This window comes from Herpailurus yagouaroundi, unplaced genomic scaffold (genome assembly GCF_014898765.1).
Source record: "Herpailurus yagouaroundi ecotype Mexico unplaced genomic scaffold, PumYag 215, whole genome shotgun sequence".
NCBI classification, from domain to species: domain Eukaryota; kingdom Metazoa; phylum Chordata; class Mammalia; order Carnivora; family Felidae; genus Herpailurus; species Herpailurus yagouaroundi.
In genome coordinates this window covers 10906009-10919646 of record NW_024412446.1, presented here as the reverse complement: position 1 = coordinate 10919646, position 13638 = coordinate 10906009, and the positions used below count along the sequence as shown (strand labels likewise).

The following is a 13638-nucleotide window of genomic DNA, read 5'->3' as shown; positions in this document are numbered from 1 at the left end:
ATGCATGGAGGCAACCAGAGTGAGACCTCAGAGTTCCTACTCCTGGGGCTCTCGGAGAGTCCTAAAGAGCAGCGGATCTTGTTCTGGATGTTCCTGTCCATGTACCTGGTCACAGTGGTGGGAAATGTGCTCATCATCCTGGCCATAAGCATTGATCCCCACTTGCACACTCCCATGTATTTACTCTTGGCCAACCTCTCCCTCACTGACGTCTTCTTTGTCACCAACACAATCCCCAACACATTAGTGAACCTTCAGTCTCAGAACAAAGCCATCTCCTATGCAGGGTGTCTGACACAGCTGTACTTCCTGGTCTCCTTGGTGACTCTGGACAACTTCATCCTGGCCACAATGGCATATGACCGCTATGTGGCCATCTGCCGCCCCCTCTACTATGTCACAGCCATGAACCCTGGGCTCTGTATTTTGCTCCTAACCCTGTGTTGGGGACTTTCTGTCCTCTATGGCCTCTTCCTCACCCTCTTCATGACCAAAGTGACATTCTGTGGTTCCCAGAAAATCCACTACATCTTCTGTGAGATGTATGTCCTGCTGAGGCTTGCATGCTCCAACACCCAGATCATTCACACAGTGCAGATTACTACAGGCTGCTTCATTTTCTTCACCCCCCTAGGGATCATGATCATGTCTTATGTCTGGATTGTCAGAGCCATCTTCCGAATACCCTCAGCTTCTAGCAAGTACAAAGCCTTCTCCACCTGTGCCTCTCATTTGGCTGTGGTCTCCCTCTTCTATGGGACACTTGGTATGGTATATCTGCAGCCCCTCCAAACTTACTCCATGAAGGATTCAGTAGCCACAGTGATGTATGCTGTGGTGACCCCCATGATGAACCCTTTCATCTACAGCCTGAGGAACAAGGACATGCATGGGGCTCTGGGAAGACTGCTCCTAGGGAAAGCCTTCCAGAGGTTTACATGAGGTACTTTGGGGCAATGAAGGGGACACTGTATAACTTTAGGCCCCCAAATCTTGTATTTACCTCACCTCTACTTAGGTCACTAAGATAAAGCAATTTTAAGTGTATTTCTTAAAAAAAAAAAATCTCTAAATATATACATTAAATCTGATCTAATTGCAGGGAAAATTTTGTAGGATCGACATCATGAAGAAAATCTTGGCAGACCTTTCTTGATTACAGGTGGGTTAGGTGAACAGAAGAATGATGAAAATATGGAGGATCTTAACAGCGTGGTTGATGTTCTTGATATGGACTTATGTGGCATTTACATTCAATGATTAGAAATAGAGTATTTTTCTTAGGCACATATGGAATATGTGGCAGGAATTATTAGGTACTAGGCCACACACAGACACACACACACAGGCACACACAGCCTCAACAAATATAAAGGAATACAATCTTATCGTAACTCAGCTGGTTTGGATGTTAATGACAGAAAGGTAAATAGAGAATCCCAAATTTTTGACATTGGGAGGCAAAATGCTGGCTAAATCAAGGTTAAAAATGAAATTAAAATGGAAATTTGAAAATATCTATTATTGAATAGTAATAGAGACATTGCATGTCAAAACTTGTAGGACATGGCAAGCATGAAGCTTTGAGGGATTATTACAGTCTCAAGTGATTATATTAGAAAAAAGGAAAGCTCCATGTTTGTTGAACTATGTGTCCTCTTAGGATTCTGGAACAAATGAACAATGTAATAAATGCAGGGAAAACAGAAGATAAAGAAATTGAGAATAGAAACAATAATACAAAATATAATAGGATCCAAAAAGTTTTGTTCTTTAAAAAAATGAAGTGGACAAGGGAAGAAGAGAGAAAACACAAATAAACACTATACTGGGAGGAAAAAAAGAGGGATAAAACTAAAGATAAAATTGAGATTAGAATGGCTAAGGGGGAGGAATTAAAATGGCAGAGCAGCATGGAGACCCTGAGCTTGATTGTCCCTGAAACAGCCAGATTAGCATCAACCCATTTTGAACACCTAGGAAAGTGATCCGAGGATTAACACAACAATCTGCATAATTTGAGCCACAGAACTCGGCAGATACAAGGTGCGGAGAGGTGAACTGGGGGAGAGAAAAGTCATGGAGGGTAGGGAGCTGTATGAAGAGAGGACAGAAAAAGAGAGGGGGGACAATGAGGCACACTGGGATCGTGCAAGAAAAGCACTCCCCCAAAAGTAGCAGGAGAGAAAGAGTGAAAACACTTGCAGGTACTGAACAAGAAATCTATCGCCAAAACCATTGACGGGAAGAAAGGAGAAGGTTTCAATACCACCAGGATCGTATAAACAGTGGAGTCCAGAGTCTGAAGTTTCAGAGCTCAGTGCCTGGCAGTGCTCTACTGAGGAATCAGGGCAAATCCCCAGGAGCAGGCAGCAGGGTCTGAGGGGTCTGTGTGCCACATGGGGAGAAGCAGTTCCCATGCTTCCAGTGCATTTGGTAGAGGCCATACAGCCTCCCCGCAGGCAAAGTTCCCAGCAGACCCTGGAGAGCAGCCACGTTTGCTGCTACTGGCACAAAGATGCCAGAGTGTGGTGAAACCTGACACTGGCTGTATGTTGCAATTTGCTGTAATCTCTGAACCTCTGCCTCTGCTCCATCGCACAAAAGTTTTCTGGGTGCAAACTAGCACCCAGCCTTTGCTCAGTGAGACCCTCCCCCATAGAGTTGGCACTGGGCCAAGCTGTGGGAAACTGTGAAGCCTGGGGTTTTGAAACACAACCCCATCTGAGACAAAACTCTGGACAGAGGTGCTGCCTGGCAGGTGGACAGCTTGGAAATGGACAGGGTAGAGGCAAGGTGGACAGAGTCCAGAGACAAAGGAGGGGTGATGATTGCAGGTCAGTGAGAGCTCAAAGTTCCTGTGCAAGAGACTAGGTGAAGCCATTTCCACCTCTCTCACACACACACATGCATGCCACAGTGATCCACCTCAGTAAGCTAAGCACCACTTAGTGGAGAACAGAGCCATTACACCAAGCCCCGCCCAACTGTGCCCTCCAAGCACATTCCTCTAGAAAACAAGCACAAGTCAATACAACTGCTTAGTACTATAACAACTATAGAAGGCTTCATAGTTTCAATTCTAGGGGAAACTGGTTGTAACTTCATTCCAGTTTCATTCTGTTTGTTGGTTCATTTACTCATTTTCTTTGCTTCTGTTTTTGCTTAAGTTGTTTTCTGTTTTTTCATTTTCTTTCTTTTCTTCTTCATTCTTGGATACAGAAAGAGAAAATTTTATTGTTTTATTTATTTTTTTACTTATTTTTTAAATTTTTTATTCTATTTCACTTTATTTCATTTTATTCTAGTATATAATTTTTTTAATTTTTTTTCTTTTCTTTCCCTTTTTTCTCTATTATAGCAAGATTCTTTCAACAAGAATACCAAAACACACCTAGGATCTACCTTCCTTTATTTTATTTTTTGTTTGGTTTTTAATATTTAACTTTGTATTTTTTACTTTATTAATTTTTTCTTCCTCCAAAATGACAAAATGAAGGAATTCATGCCAAAACAAAGAACAGGAAGAAATGACAGCCAGAGGCTTAATCAACACAGATATAAGCAAGATATCTGAACTAGAATTTAGAACCACGATAATAAGAATACTAGCTGGGGTTGAAAAAAAGCATAGAATCCCTTTCTGCAGAGATAAAAGAAATAAAATCTACTCAGAACGAAACTAAAAATGCTAAAACTGAGATGCGATCTTGAATGGAGCCACAACGGCAAGTATGGATGAAGCAAAGTAGCAAATAAGAAATTTAGAAGATAAAATTATGAAGAATAATGAAGCAGGAAAAAAGAGAGGGACACAAAAGCAAAAGATATCGATACAAGACTTAGAGAACTGAGGGACTTATTAAAAAGGAATACATTCAGAATCATAGGAGTCCCAGAAGATGAAGAAAGAGAAAAAGGGGCAGAAGGTTTTTATCAGCAAATTATAGTAGAAAACTTTTTTAATCTGGGGAATGACACAGACATCAAAATCCAAGAAGCACAGAGAACTCTCATTAGATTCAACAAAAAACAACCATCACCAAAGCATATCATAGTCAAATTCACAAAATACACAGACAAGGAAAGAATTATGAAAGCGGCAGGGGAAAAAAAGTCCTTAACCTATAAAGGAAGACAGATCAGATTTGCAGCAGACCTATCCACAGGAACTTGGCAGGCCAGAAAGGGGTGGTAGGATATATACAACATGCTGAATTGGAAAAATATGCAGCCAAGAATTCTTTATCTAGTAAGGCTGCCATTCAAAATAGAAGGAGAGACAAAGAGTTTCCCAGACAAACAAAAAATAAAGGAGTTCATGACCACTAAACCAGTCCTGAAAGAAATTTTAATGGGGACCCTTTGAGTGGAGAAAAGACAAAACAAAACCAAAAAGACCAAAAGCAACAAAAACTAGAAAGTACCAGAGAACGTCACTAGAAACACCAACTCAACAGGCAACACAATGGCACTAAATTCATCTTTCAGTACTCATCCTAAATATCAATGGACTAAACACTCCAATCAAAAGACATAGGGTATCAGAATGGATAAGAAAACAAAACCCAATGGGGCACCTGGGTGGCTCAGTTGGTTAAGCGTCTGACTTCGGCTCAGGTCATGATCTCACGGTTCGTGAGTTTGAGCCCCGCATCAGGCTCTGTGCTGACAGCTCAGAGCCTAGAGCCTGCTTCAGATTCTGTGTCTCCCTCTCTCTCTGCCCCTGCCCCACTCACACTCTTTCTGTCTCTCTCTCTCTCTCAAAAAATAAACATTAAAAAAATTTTTTTAAATATGTCCATCTTAAGATATGCAGAGAAAGTTTTCGGTAAAACTCTAGACAAATTTTATTTTAGATAAAATTCTAGATAAAAGAATATCCCTGATAAAGTAGTAAAATTATTTTATTAAATCTCAAGCTTTAAGTATGTATCTTAACACATCACACATCACACATCACACATCACACATCTCTGTGTGATGAAATGGGAAGCACAAGATGAAGCATTCCTGCATCCCAAAGTACAATGGTTATCTTGAGAGGAAGTATTTGTGTGATTGTTTTGAATCTGAGCTGAACTAGCCATTTCATGGAACACCATTTTAATTTGAAAGAATAAACTGAAACTGGTTATTCAGACTTGGGTATTTGGCATGTATTGTCTCAAAAACAGATGAAGTGAGCCACTCCCTATAAGGAAAACAACTGATGGAGCTCATTACCAGTACTAATATTTGAGCTTTCAAGCAAATGTAAGAATTTTGGAAAATTTGTGTCTGTTATGGTGAGCTCAACAGCTTTCCAATATGTTAAGCCTTTTATGATGAGACCAGTGATGAGATAGGGACAGACAGACAGACAGACATAATGAGAATGTGTCAACAACATATAATGAAGTGCCTGAACTTCATTGTTAAATATACATAACTCAGATAACTTATTGAGCTAATATTTTCCAAATAACCAATGCATTATGTGACAAAGTCACACGTAAGTAAAAGATAATTTCAAACTGCAAGATAAAATCAATGTCATAGAGGATAAAAAGTTCATTATATGGTATCAGATTCCACAGTGCCACAGATCTTTAAGAACCCACCATTTATCAAGTTTTGCTACAGTATCAAAGAGGAATATCCACAATTAACTGGAAATATGATTAAAATACTCCTCCTTTTATAATTACATATTTGTATAAAGCTGATGGATCATCTTCATATACTTCAACCAAAATTACTTATCAGCGCACAATGAATGCAGAAGCAGATATGAGCTATCCTCTATTAAGCCAGGTATGAAAAAACTTAGAAAAAAATGTAAAACAATGCCATTCTTCTCACTAATTTTTTATTTTGAAAAATATATTACTTTTCATTTAAAATCCTACTTATGATAACATGTAATGGGCACATTACTTTTTTATTTTTATTTAAGTTACTATTTTAATTTACAACCAAGTTAGTTAGCATTTAATGCAACCGTGCTTTCAGGAGTAGATTCCTTAATTCTCCTTACCCATTTAGTCCATTCTCCCTCCCACACCCCCTCTGTTTGTTCTCAATATTTAAGAGTCTCTTATGTTTTTGTCCCCCTCCCTGTTTTTATTTTTATTTTTTGCTTCCCTTCCCATATGTTCAACTATTTTGTATCTTAAAGTCCTCATATGAGTAAGGTCATATGATATTTGTCTTTCTCTGGCTGACTAATTTTGCTTAGCATAATGCCTTCTAGTTCCATCCATGTACTTGCGAATGGACAATGGGCACATTATTTTTTAAAAGAATTAATGAATATTTTCCAATTCAAATGCAGAGCTCAATCCCACGACTCTGATCATGACCTGAGCTGAAATCAAGAGTCACTCAACTAACTTAGCCACCCAAGCGCCCCAGTATTCTACTTTTTGTTTGTTTATTGCTTGTTCATTCGCCTCATTTGGCACCACACTTTTATTTTTTCACTAAAATTTCTTCCTTCATTAAGATAGGGATCAGTTTCCAAATATTAAGATGCATATTTGCATTGCATTTTGAAAACCTTCTACACTGTTGTTCTTGGTATGCTGTCATACATCCATTGGTAGACACTGCAAAGCTCTATGGAAAAAGTGAATTCAAAACTCTTCATCGTTGTGTAGACCATTATGAGAACTAAGACTTACATAATATAAAAATGAGAGAATATGACTCAGCGATCAAAAAGAATGAAATCTTGCCATTTGCAATAACGTTGATGGAACTAGAGTGTATTATGCTAAGAGAAATAAGTCAGTCGGAGAAAGACAAATATATGATTTCACTCATATGTGGAATTTAAGAAATGAAACAGATGAACATACGGAAAGTGAAGGAAAAATAAGATAAAAAGAGAGAGGGAGGCAAACTGTAAGAAACTCTTAAATACAGAGAACAAACTGAGGGCTGCTGGAGAGGTGGGGGGATGGGCTAAATGGGTGATGGGCATTAAGGAGGGCACTTGTTGGGATGAGCACTGGGCATTATATGTAAGCAATGAATCACTAAAGTCTACTCCTGAAATCATTATTATATGTTAACTAACTTGGATTTAAATAAAATTAAAAAAATTTTTTAATAAATACTAAAAAAAAAAATTGAGAGAACTGCATCAATGGAAAAATGAAACCCAGCTATCCACCAGTTATTTTTTATCTTCCATAGCAAAACTGCCATACAGTCAATTAGTTATATTGCAAAAATGTTTGCAACAAAAATGCTTGTGGCAGATGTCTACAGCAAAGAGGCTTACAGCAAAAATACTGGACAAGGGATGGTCTACCAGCTGTATTTCTCTGAAGATATTATTATATTTATACAAAAGTTCCATTCTTGTGCTTAATTAGGTCTATTTCATTGGGTGTAAGTTCTTTTTGTTTATCATTACATTTTCATGAATTTTGTGCTTTTGAAATGGTTGGTGATACTTGATGTATGAACTTGTGCTTATAGCCTGAGACTCCCTATTTACCTGTGCTTTGTCTCCTAGTATATCACCAACTTGAGTGGGGGTGGAGGTCAAAATGGAGGCTTGCATTCTGCATCATTTTCACTAAGAGTTGGATCAAATAAGAATTTAGGGGCGCCTGGGTCAGCTCAGGTCATGATTTCATGGTTTGTGAATTTGTGCCTCTCTTTGGGCTCTGTGATGACAGTGTGGAGCCTGCTTGGGATTCTCTTCCTCTCTCTCTGCCCCTCCCCACTTGCATGCACACACACGTATGCTCGCTCTCCCTCTCTCCCTCTCTCTCTCTCTCTCTCTCTCTCTCTCTCCCTCTCTGTTAAAATACATAAAACATTTAAAAAATAAATGAGAATTTAGCTGGGATAAGGAACCTCAGCAGCTGGTCTTCTGGGCATGAGTATTCCCTGTTTTCCCCAGATTTCACTAGCTACTCAGGGCACCTCTCTATCTCCAACCCAATCTTCTATATTCTCTCCCTCCCACCTGCAGTCAAATAGCCCCATCACTGTTGCCTCACCCAAGGGAGTTATGCTTTTGCTGCTCCCACTGCAGAAACACAATTGATCATTGTGTCAGGAGTCTTGGATGCCTTCTCACACTATAGTCTATCACTTAAGTGAAAAACACACTGCACAATGCACCCACAAAGTACATCAGTATTCTCAAACACAGGGAGGTGGGAGAGCACAGAGAATCAAACCAAGCCAAGGGTCAGGGGCCAGGGAGGAGACATCCCCTGAGGTGGGTCTGGGAAGACAGGAAAAAGGAACTATGGTCATAAAAAAGGAAGTAAAAGGGAAAATTAGGCAAAGGAAATGGCATCAATAAAATCACAGGCTCCTTAAATAGCAGGGCATATACAGTTGTAGGCAGTTTGGAATAATTAGAGCACTGGGTGATAAAGCTATTAAGGCAATGTCTTATGTTGGGTTCTCCAGGTGCTGACATGGAGTCTGGAGTGGAAAGTGTTTACTAGGGATCAACACCTATGAACGAACAAGGGAGGAAACTTGATTGGGTAGATGATGTCAAATTTGCAAGCAAGTCCAACAAAGCATTAGCCAACCCAGCAGGGAGACCTAGAGTGAATACTGACCATCAGAGTTGTCCCACATCACTCCAAAATGGACACTCTTTATATCCCCACCTGTCTTGGTCACCAGGGTGGACTACCCTGGGAAAGATATGCCCTCAGTCCAGGAGGCTCTGTGCAGCTGAGGCAAAGCTTCAAGGAGCTGACAGCTGGAGGCTCTCTGCTGACTGCTGCGGTCCCCACAGCTGGACAGCAAGTTGCCCTTAAATGGGATCTGGACAGTGCATCCCCATTTTTTCATAGACATGTACAGGCAATGTCATCCATGGTCCCCTTATCACTAGAGAGCTCAAATATTATTCCATGGGCAAGGAAGAGCCCATGAAAAGTGTCAAGCATGGAATGACATGCTCAGCTTTGCGTTAAGTCACAATCTAAATAACCGATGCAAAATCGGAGGTGAAGAGTTAAAACAAAGCCAGTTAGGAGGCTACCAAATTGTCCCAGGTGAAGGGAAGGACCTGCACAGGGCACTAAAAGAAGTATAAGGAGTAGATGGATCAAAGGAGAATTTAAAACATAAAACTTGCAGGGAGCCAAGCCAAGACTATATACTTTTGGAAGATAAGTCAGGGTGTCAAATATTCAGAAACAGAACCTCTTGGTATCCTCCCCTCGCTCCTTACCAGCCTGCATTCAGCTGATTAAGGGCATCCATCTACTTCTGTTCACCAGTTTCCCCAGTATCTAGAGCACTGCCTCCTACATAGCAGACGCTTGATAAATATTTATTGAACGAATGGGTAGATGTGTGAGAGGACCAAGACCTCAGTCAACTGACACAGGATGTGGCTGCTACTTCCCGATCATGTGAGTCTTCAGAAACCTTATCAAATTGGAGTCTATACATTCACACAACCATCCAAGGTGGAATTCAAAACAATGGGAGGGCTGACACAGTCTCACAACCTAGCTTTGGGTTAACAGCAGCTGAAAAACGAATGGACATGAACCCTCTCATGCAGCAGATCCACTGGAATAAACAACCTCCACCATCAGACATGCTACCCCCTTACCTCTGAGCCAAAACCATCTTTTCAACCTAAGAATCTCTCTCTCTCTCTCTCTCTCTCTCTCTCTCTCTCTCTCTCTCACACACACACACACACACACACACAATTTCAGACATCAACTCTCAAGAGAATGACTAGAAATGCATATTGGGGTTTTTTTTTTTTTAAGTTTATTTTGAGAGAAAGAGAGAGAGAGAGTGCACAAGTTGGGGAGGAGCAGAGAGAGAGGGGGACAGAGGATCTGAAGCCGACAGCAGAGAGCCTGACGCAGGGTTCAATCTCACGATCCATGAGATCATGACCTAAGTGGAAGTCAGACACTTAACCAGCTGAGCCACCCAGTGGCCCCTAGAAGTACATATTCTAAGCACCCTAAGCCAAATATCTAAGATGCCATTTGATTGGAAATTAAAAAGCATAACGCTATCCTAATTAATCCATATTATGTGTGAACTCCCCATTGACTCATTTTTAATTGGTTTGCTTGCAAAAACAATGCAAATATGCATAAAGTTAAAAGTAAGGAGTATGTATATATAAATGCCTATTTGCGTAAACTGCTGTGAAGGATATTCAAGAAACTTAGAAGTTCCCTCTGGATATGTGAGCATGGACATCAGACTAGGAAAGAGACATACTTTTCATTGATTACTCCCTTATGCAGCTTATATTTTTCCATATATATATATGTATATATATATACATATATATATACATATATATATACACATTACTTTTTTAAAAAAACATTGTCAAAATAAAAAATAAGTCTTCACTCTTCCAACCTCCCCCCATATCTGCTTTGATATCCTAAGAGCAACCCATTGTTAACAGTTTTGATGTGTATCCTTTCAGATACCCATCCTTTCCTCCACAGATTGACCCGCCCAAGGGTGTGTCTGTCTACATGAGATTATGGAATAAACTACTTAAAATTACCTGGCCGTTGCACTAAGGCTCTGTGTTCTTTGTTGTCCAGAGGTCAGAGTGACAGAACAGTGACCCAGACAGGTAGTCAGTGATGCTGCTAGAACAGTTGCTGCCAGGTGGCCAATGTGGCAGTGCCCACTGCAACTAACACCCTGCCTCCCCACACAAGCCATGTGTCTAGACCACTGCCTCCGTATCCAGTCCCAGTCCCAGGCTGATTTATAGAGCATTTTCTATATTCGATTTTATTGTTTACCAAGGATCCCCACCGTTCCCGTTCTACTGTGTGTTCCTTCAGTCTTTTATCTATATATGTGTACTACAGCACCCAGCACTGGGCGTCCGCACAGAGGCTGGGCCAGCTTCTCCTGGTGCCAAAGTAACCACTGCCTGCTTCTCCTTGAATCAGGACCCAGCAAAACCTGGCATGTGTTGAACGGGGACAGGGGAGTGCTACAGTTTTATCCACGAACCACACTATAGGTGCTAGGCCTTATACAGGTGCCCTGCCTTGGTCCTACTACCTTTCCAAGGATTGATAAAATAGTGAGTGCTGGGGGAAAAAAATCTATTATTGGCACCAAAGAACAAAAACTACAATATTAAAATTGCTAAATATTTATCCCAAGGTCTACAAAATCTAACACATCAACTTAATCAATAGCAACTCAAGTCTTCCAGAGTCACCCACTACTTATGTTCACCGCGGAGCGCGGTGCACTTTAATGTGTTTGATTTTACGTGGGATTAGGCCTCCAGAACTGAGGGCCGACAAGGCCCTTGGGCGATTCCGGCTGGAGCTGACTCCCCCCCGCGCCTGTAAAGGGCAAACATAGCTAGTCTCCTGTAGCCCAGGAGTACACTATGACCTAGGACCCCAGAGTATAAGATGCTGAACTAGTGTTTAGTTTGGGCTTTCCTAGGAGTGCAGTTTCTGTTCCCTAGATATTAGTTCTGCTTTAAGCCACATTTGCTAAATTACTAAAAAAAAAAAGAGAACTTCCTCTTAACTGCTTGTTTGAGCTTCTCTAAACCTGCTTGGCGTAATCACCCCTCCCCGTTCTCGGGCACCGCATTCTGTTCGAACTAGATAGAAGACTAATGATTCAGCTCTTAACTAGCTAGAGTCAACAAGTTATATTTTAAGATTCTTCAGGATTGTGTAATTGGTGCTCGCCCTTTCAAATTGCCACCCTTTGCAACTCGAGTGGTCAATACAACCTATATAAGACATTCCCAAAGCTGGTTCGGGGCCAGACTTTCGGAACCTGTTGTTATTTTCCTGTCTGGCCCGGCGGTAATAAATTTGTTTTGATCTTGTTTTTGGTGTCCGGAGTTCATAAGCGATCGCGACCTACAACAGCGCCCAGCTCTACGGGGGAGGGCAGGGGTATCCACAGTGATCTCCTCCACCACCACCACCACCACCACCCCCGGCCCCCATTCAGTACTCCTCCCCAGACAGAGCGTCCAGATCTCAACTCCAAGAAGGCTCCGCTTCCACACTCCCTGCCATCTTCTTCTGAGGGCGATACTGGCGAGCGCCCCCGACTCCACCCCAGGACTAGCTGTCTCCTGACACTCATCTAGCCCTGCTTGCCGCCGCGGATCCCAGTCAGCGGTGCAGAACTCCGTGCACCGGAACTGCCACCAACTCCGTGCACTGCCACCTTGAGACTCACGAAGAACCTCTCTGCCGGCTCCAACTAAAGATGCCTGCAGCCAATGGGAAGTCCTGGAGGGGTGGAACCGACCGATGGGAGTGGAGGGGCTAGCCAAAGAGGCACACCCATTCTGGAACAACAGCCAATGGGGAGTTGGGAAAGGCGGGACTTCTGCAGAACAGACTAATAGCACGGAGACTAACAGCACGGAGAAATCACCGCTCTAACAACCCTTCGGTGACAGCCACAGAGCTTCGCCCTCTGGCTCCGCAGGTTGCGCGCGCCCCTCAGTGGCCGCCTGGCGGAGATGGCAAGCGTCGTTATTAGAAACAAAAGTAGGCTGTTTCCCAAGTTTAGAAGAAAAGATGAGCCTGCCCACCCGCCCCTCCCACCTGGGAGCAAAATAGTCCTGGCCCTCCTTAAAACTAAATCATTCTTACCCAGGACCACCAGGCCCCTGCTCCCACGGCCGCAGGCTCTCTCTGATGTGAAAGCATTAGCTGCAGGATTCTAAGTCAAATACTAGAAAATTAAGTCCAGGATTACATTAAAAGAATAATGTCTGTGCTGACAGCTCAGAGCCTGGAGCCTGCTTCAGGTTCTGTGTCTCCCCCTCTCTCTGCCCCTCCCATGCTCATGCTCTGTCCCTCTCTGTCTCTCAATAATAAATAAACGTCAAAAAAAAGAAAGAAAAAGAAAAGAATAATGCACAATTACAGTGATCAATCAGATCATTAGAAGAGCAATAGCATTTGATAAAAAAAAATTTTAGCATTTATTACAATTTAACATCGATTACTGAGTTTAAAAACAAAAATGAAATTCTCAGTACACTAGGGATTCAAGGAACCCTTAATTTAAGAGACTCAGAAAACCAGAGATTTTCACACTGCGTGAAATACCAGAAGCATTCCTATGAAAGTCAAGATAAACGTAAATACATTCACAGTCCTCCCCTCTCACCGAGGAGGTGCCTTCCAAGACACCTAGTGGATGGCTGAAACCAGGGACAGTATGGAACCCTGTATATACTAGGTTTTTTCCTATACCTTCCTGTGATAAAGTTTAATTTGTAAATTAGGCACAGTAAGAGATTAACAACAAGTAATAAATAAAATAGTTAGGGGTGCCTGGGTGGCTCAGTCCGTTAAGCATCAGGTCATGATCTCACCACTCCTGAGATGGAACCTGGCATCAGACTCTGCGCTGGCAGCCCGGAGCCTGCTTGGGATTCTCTCTCTGCCCCTCCCCCCACTTGCTCACTCTCTCTCAAAATAAATAAACATTTAAAAAATTATAAACAAGTAAATAGCACAATTGTAACAATATACTGTAGTAAAAGTTACGTGAATGAGGGCGCGCACACTCCTGCTCACTCACGCGTGCACGCACTCGCTCACTGTCCCTCTCTCTCCTCCAAGATACCAATTGTACTGTACTCACCCTTCTTATTTT

At 41.8% G+C, this 13638-nt stretch overlaps 1 protein-coding gene across 1 annotated transcript; it reads left to right on the top strand.

Annotated features, from left to right (window-relative positions):
- LOC121017390 (olfactory receptor 1D2-like) lies at positions 1 to 942 on the top strand. The gene has a single exon (XM_040455623.1). It carries the CDS (start codon positions 1 to 3, stop codon positions 940 to 942), a length of 942 nt encoding a protein of 313 aa, XP_040311557.1.
- The last annotated feature ends 12696 nt before the right edge of the window (positions 943 to 13638 follow it).

What these genes read in the sequence shown, in the direction of transcription:
- LOC121017390 (XM_040455623.1), top strand. Translation starts at nt 1, where the DNA reads ATGCATGGAGGCAACCAGAGTGAGACCTCAGAGTTCCTACTCCTGGGG.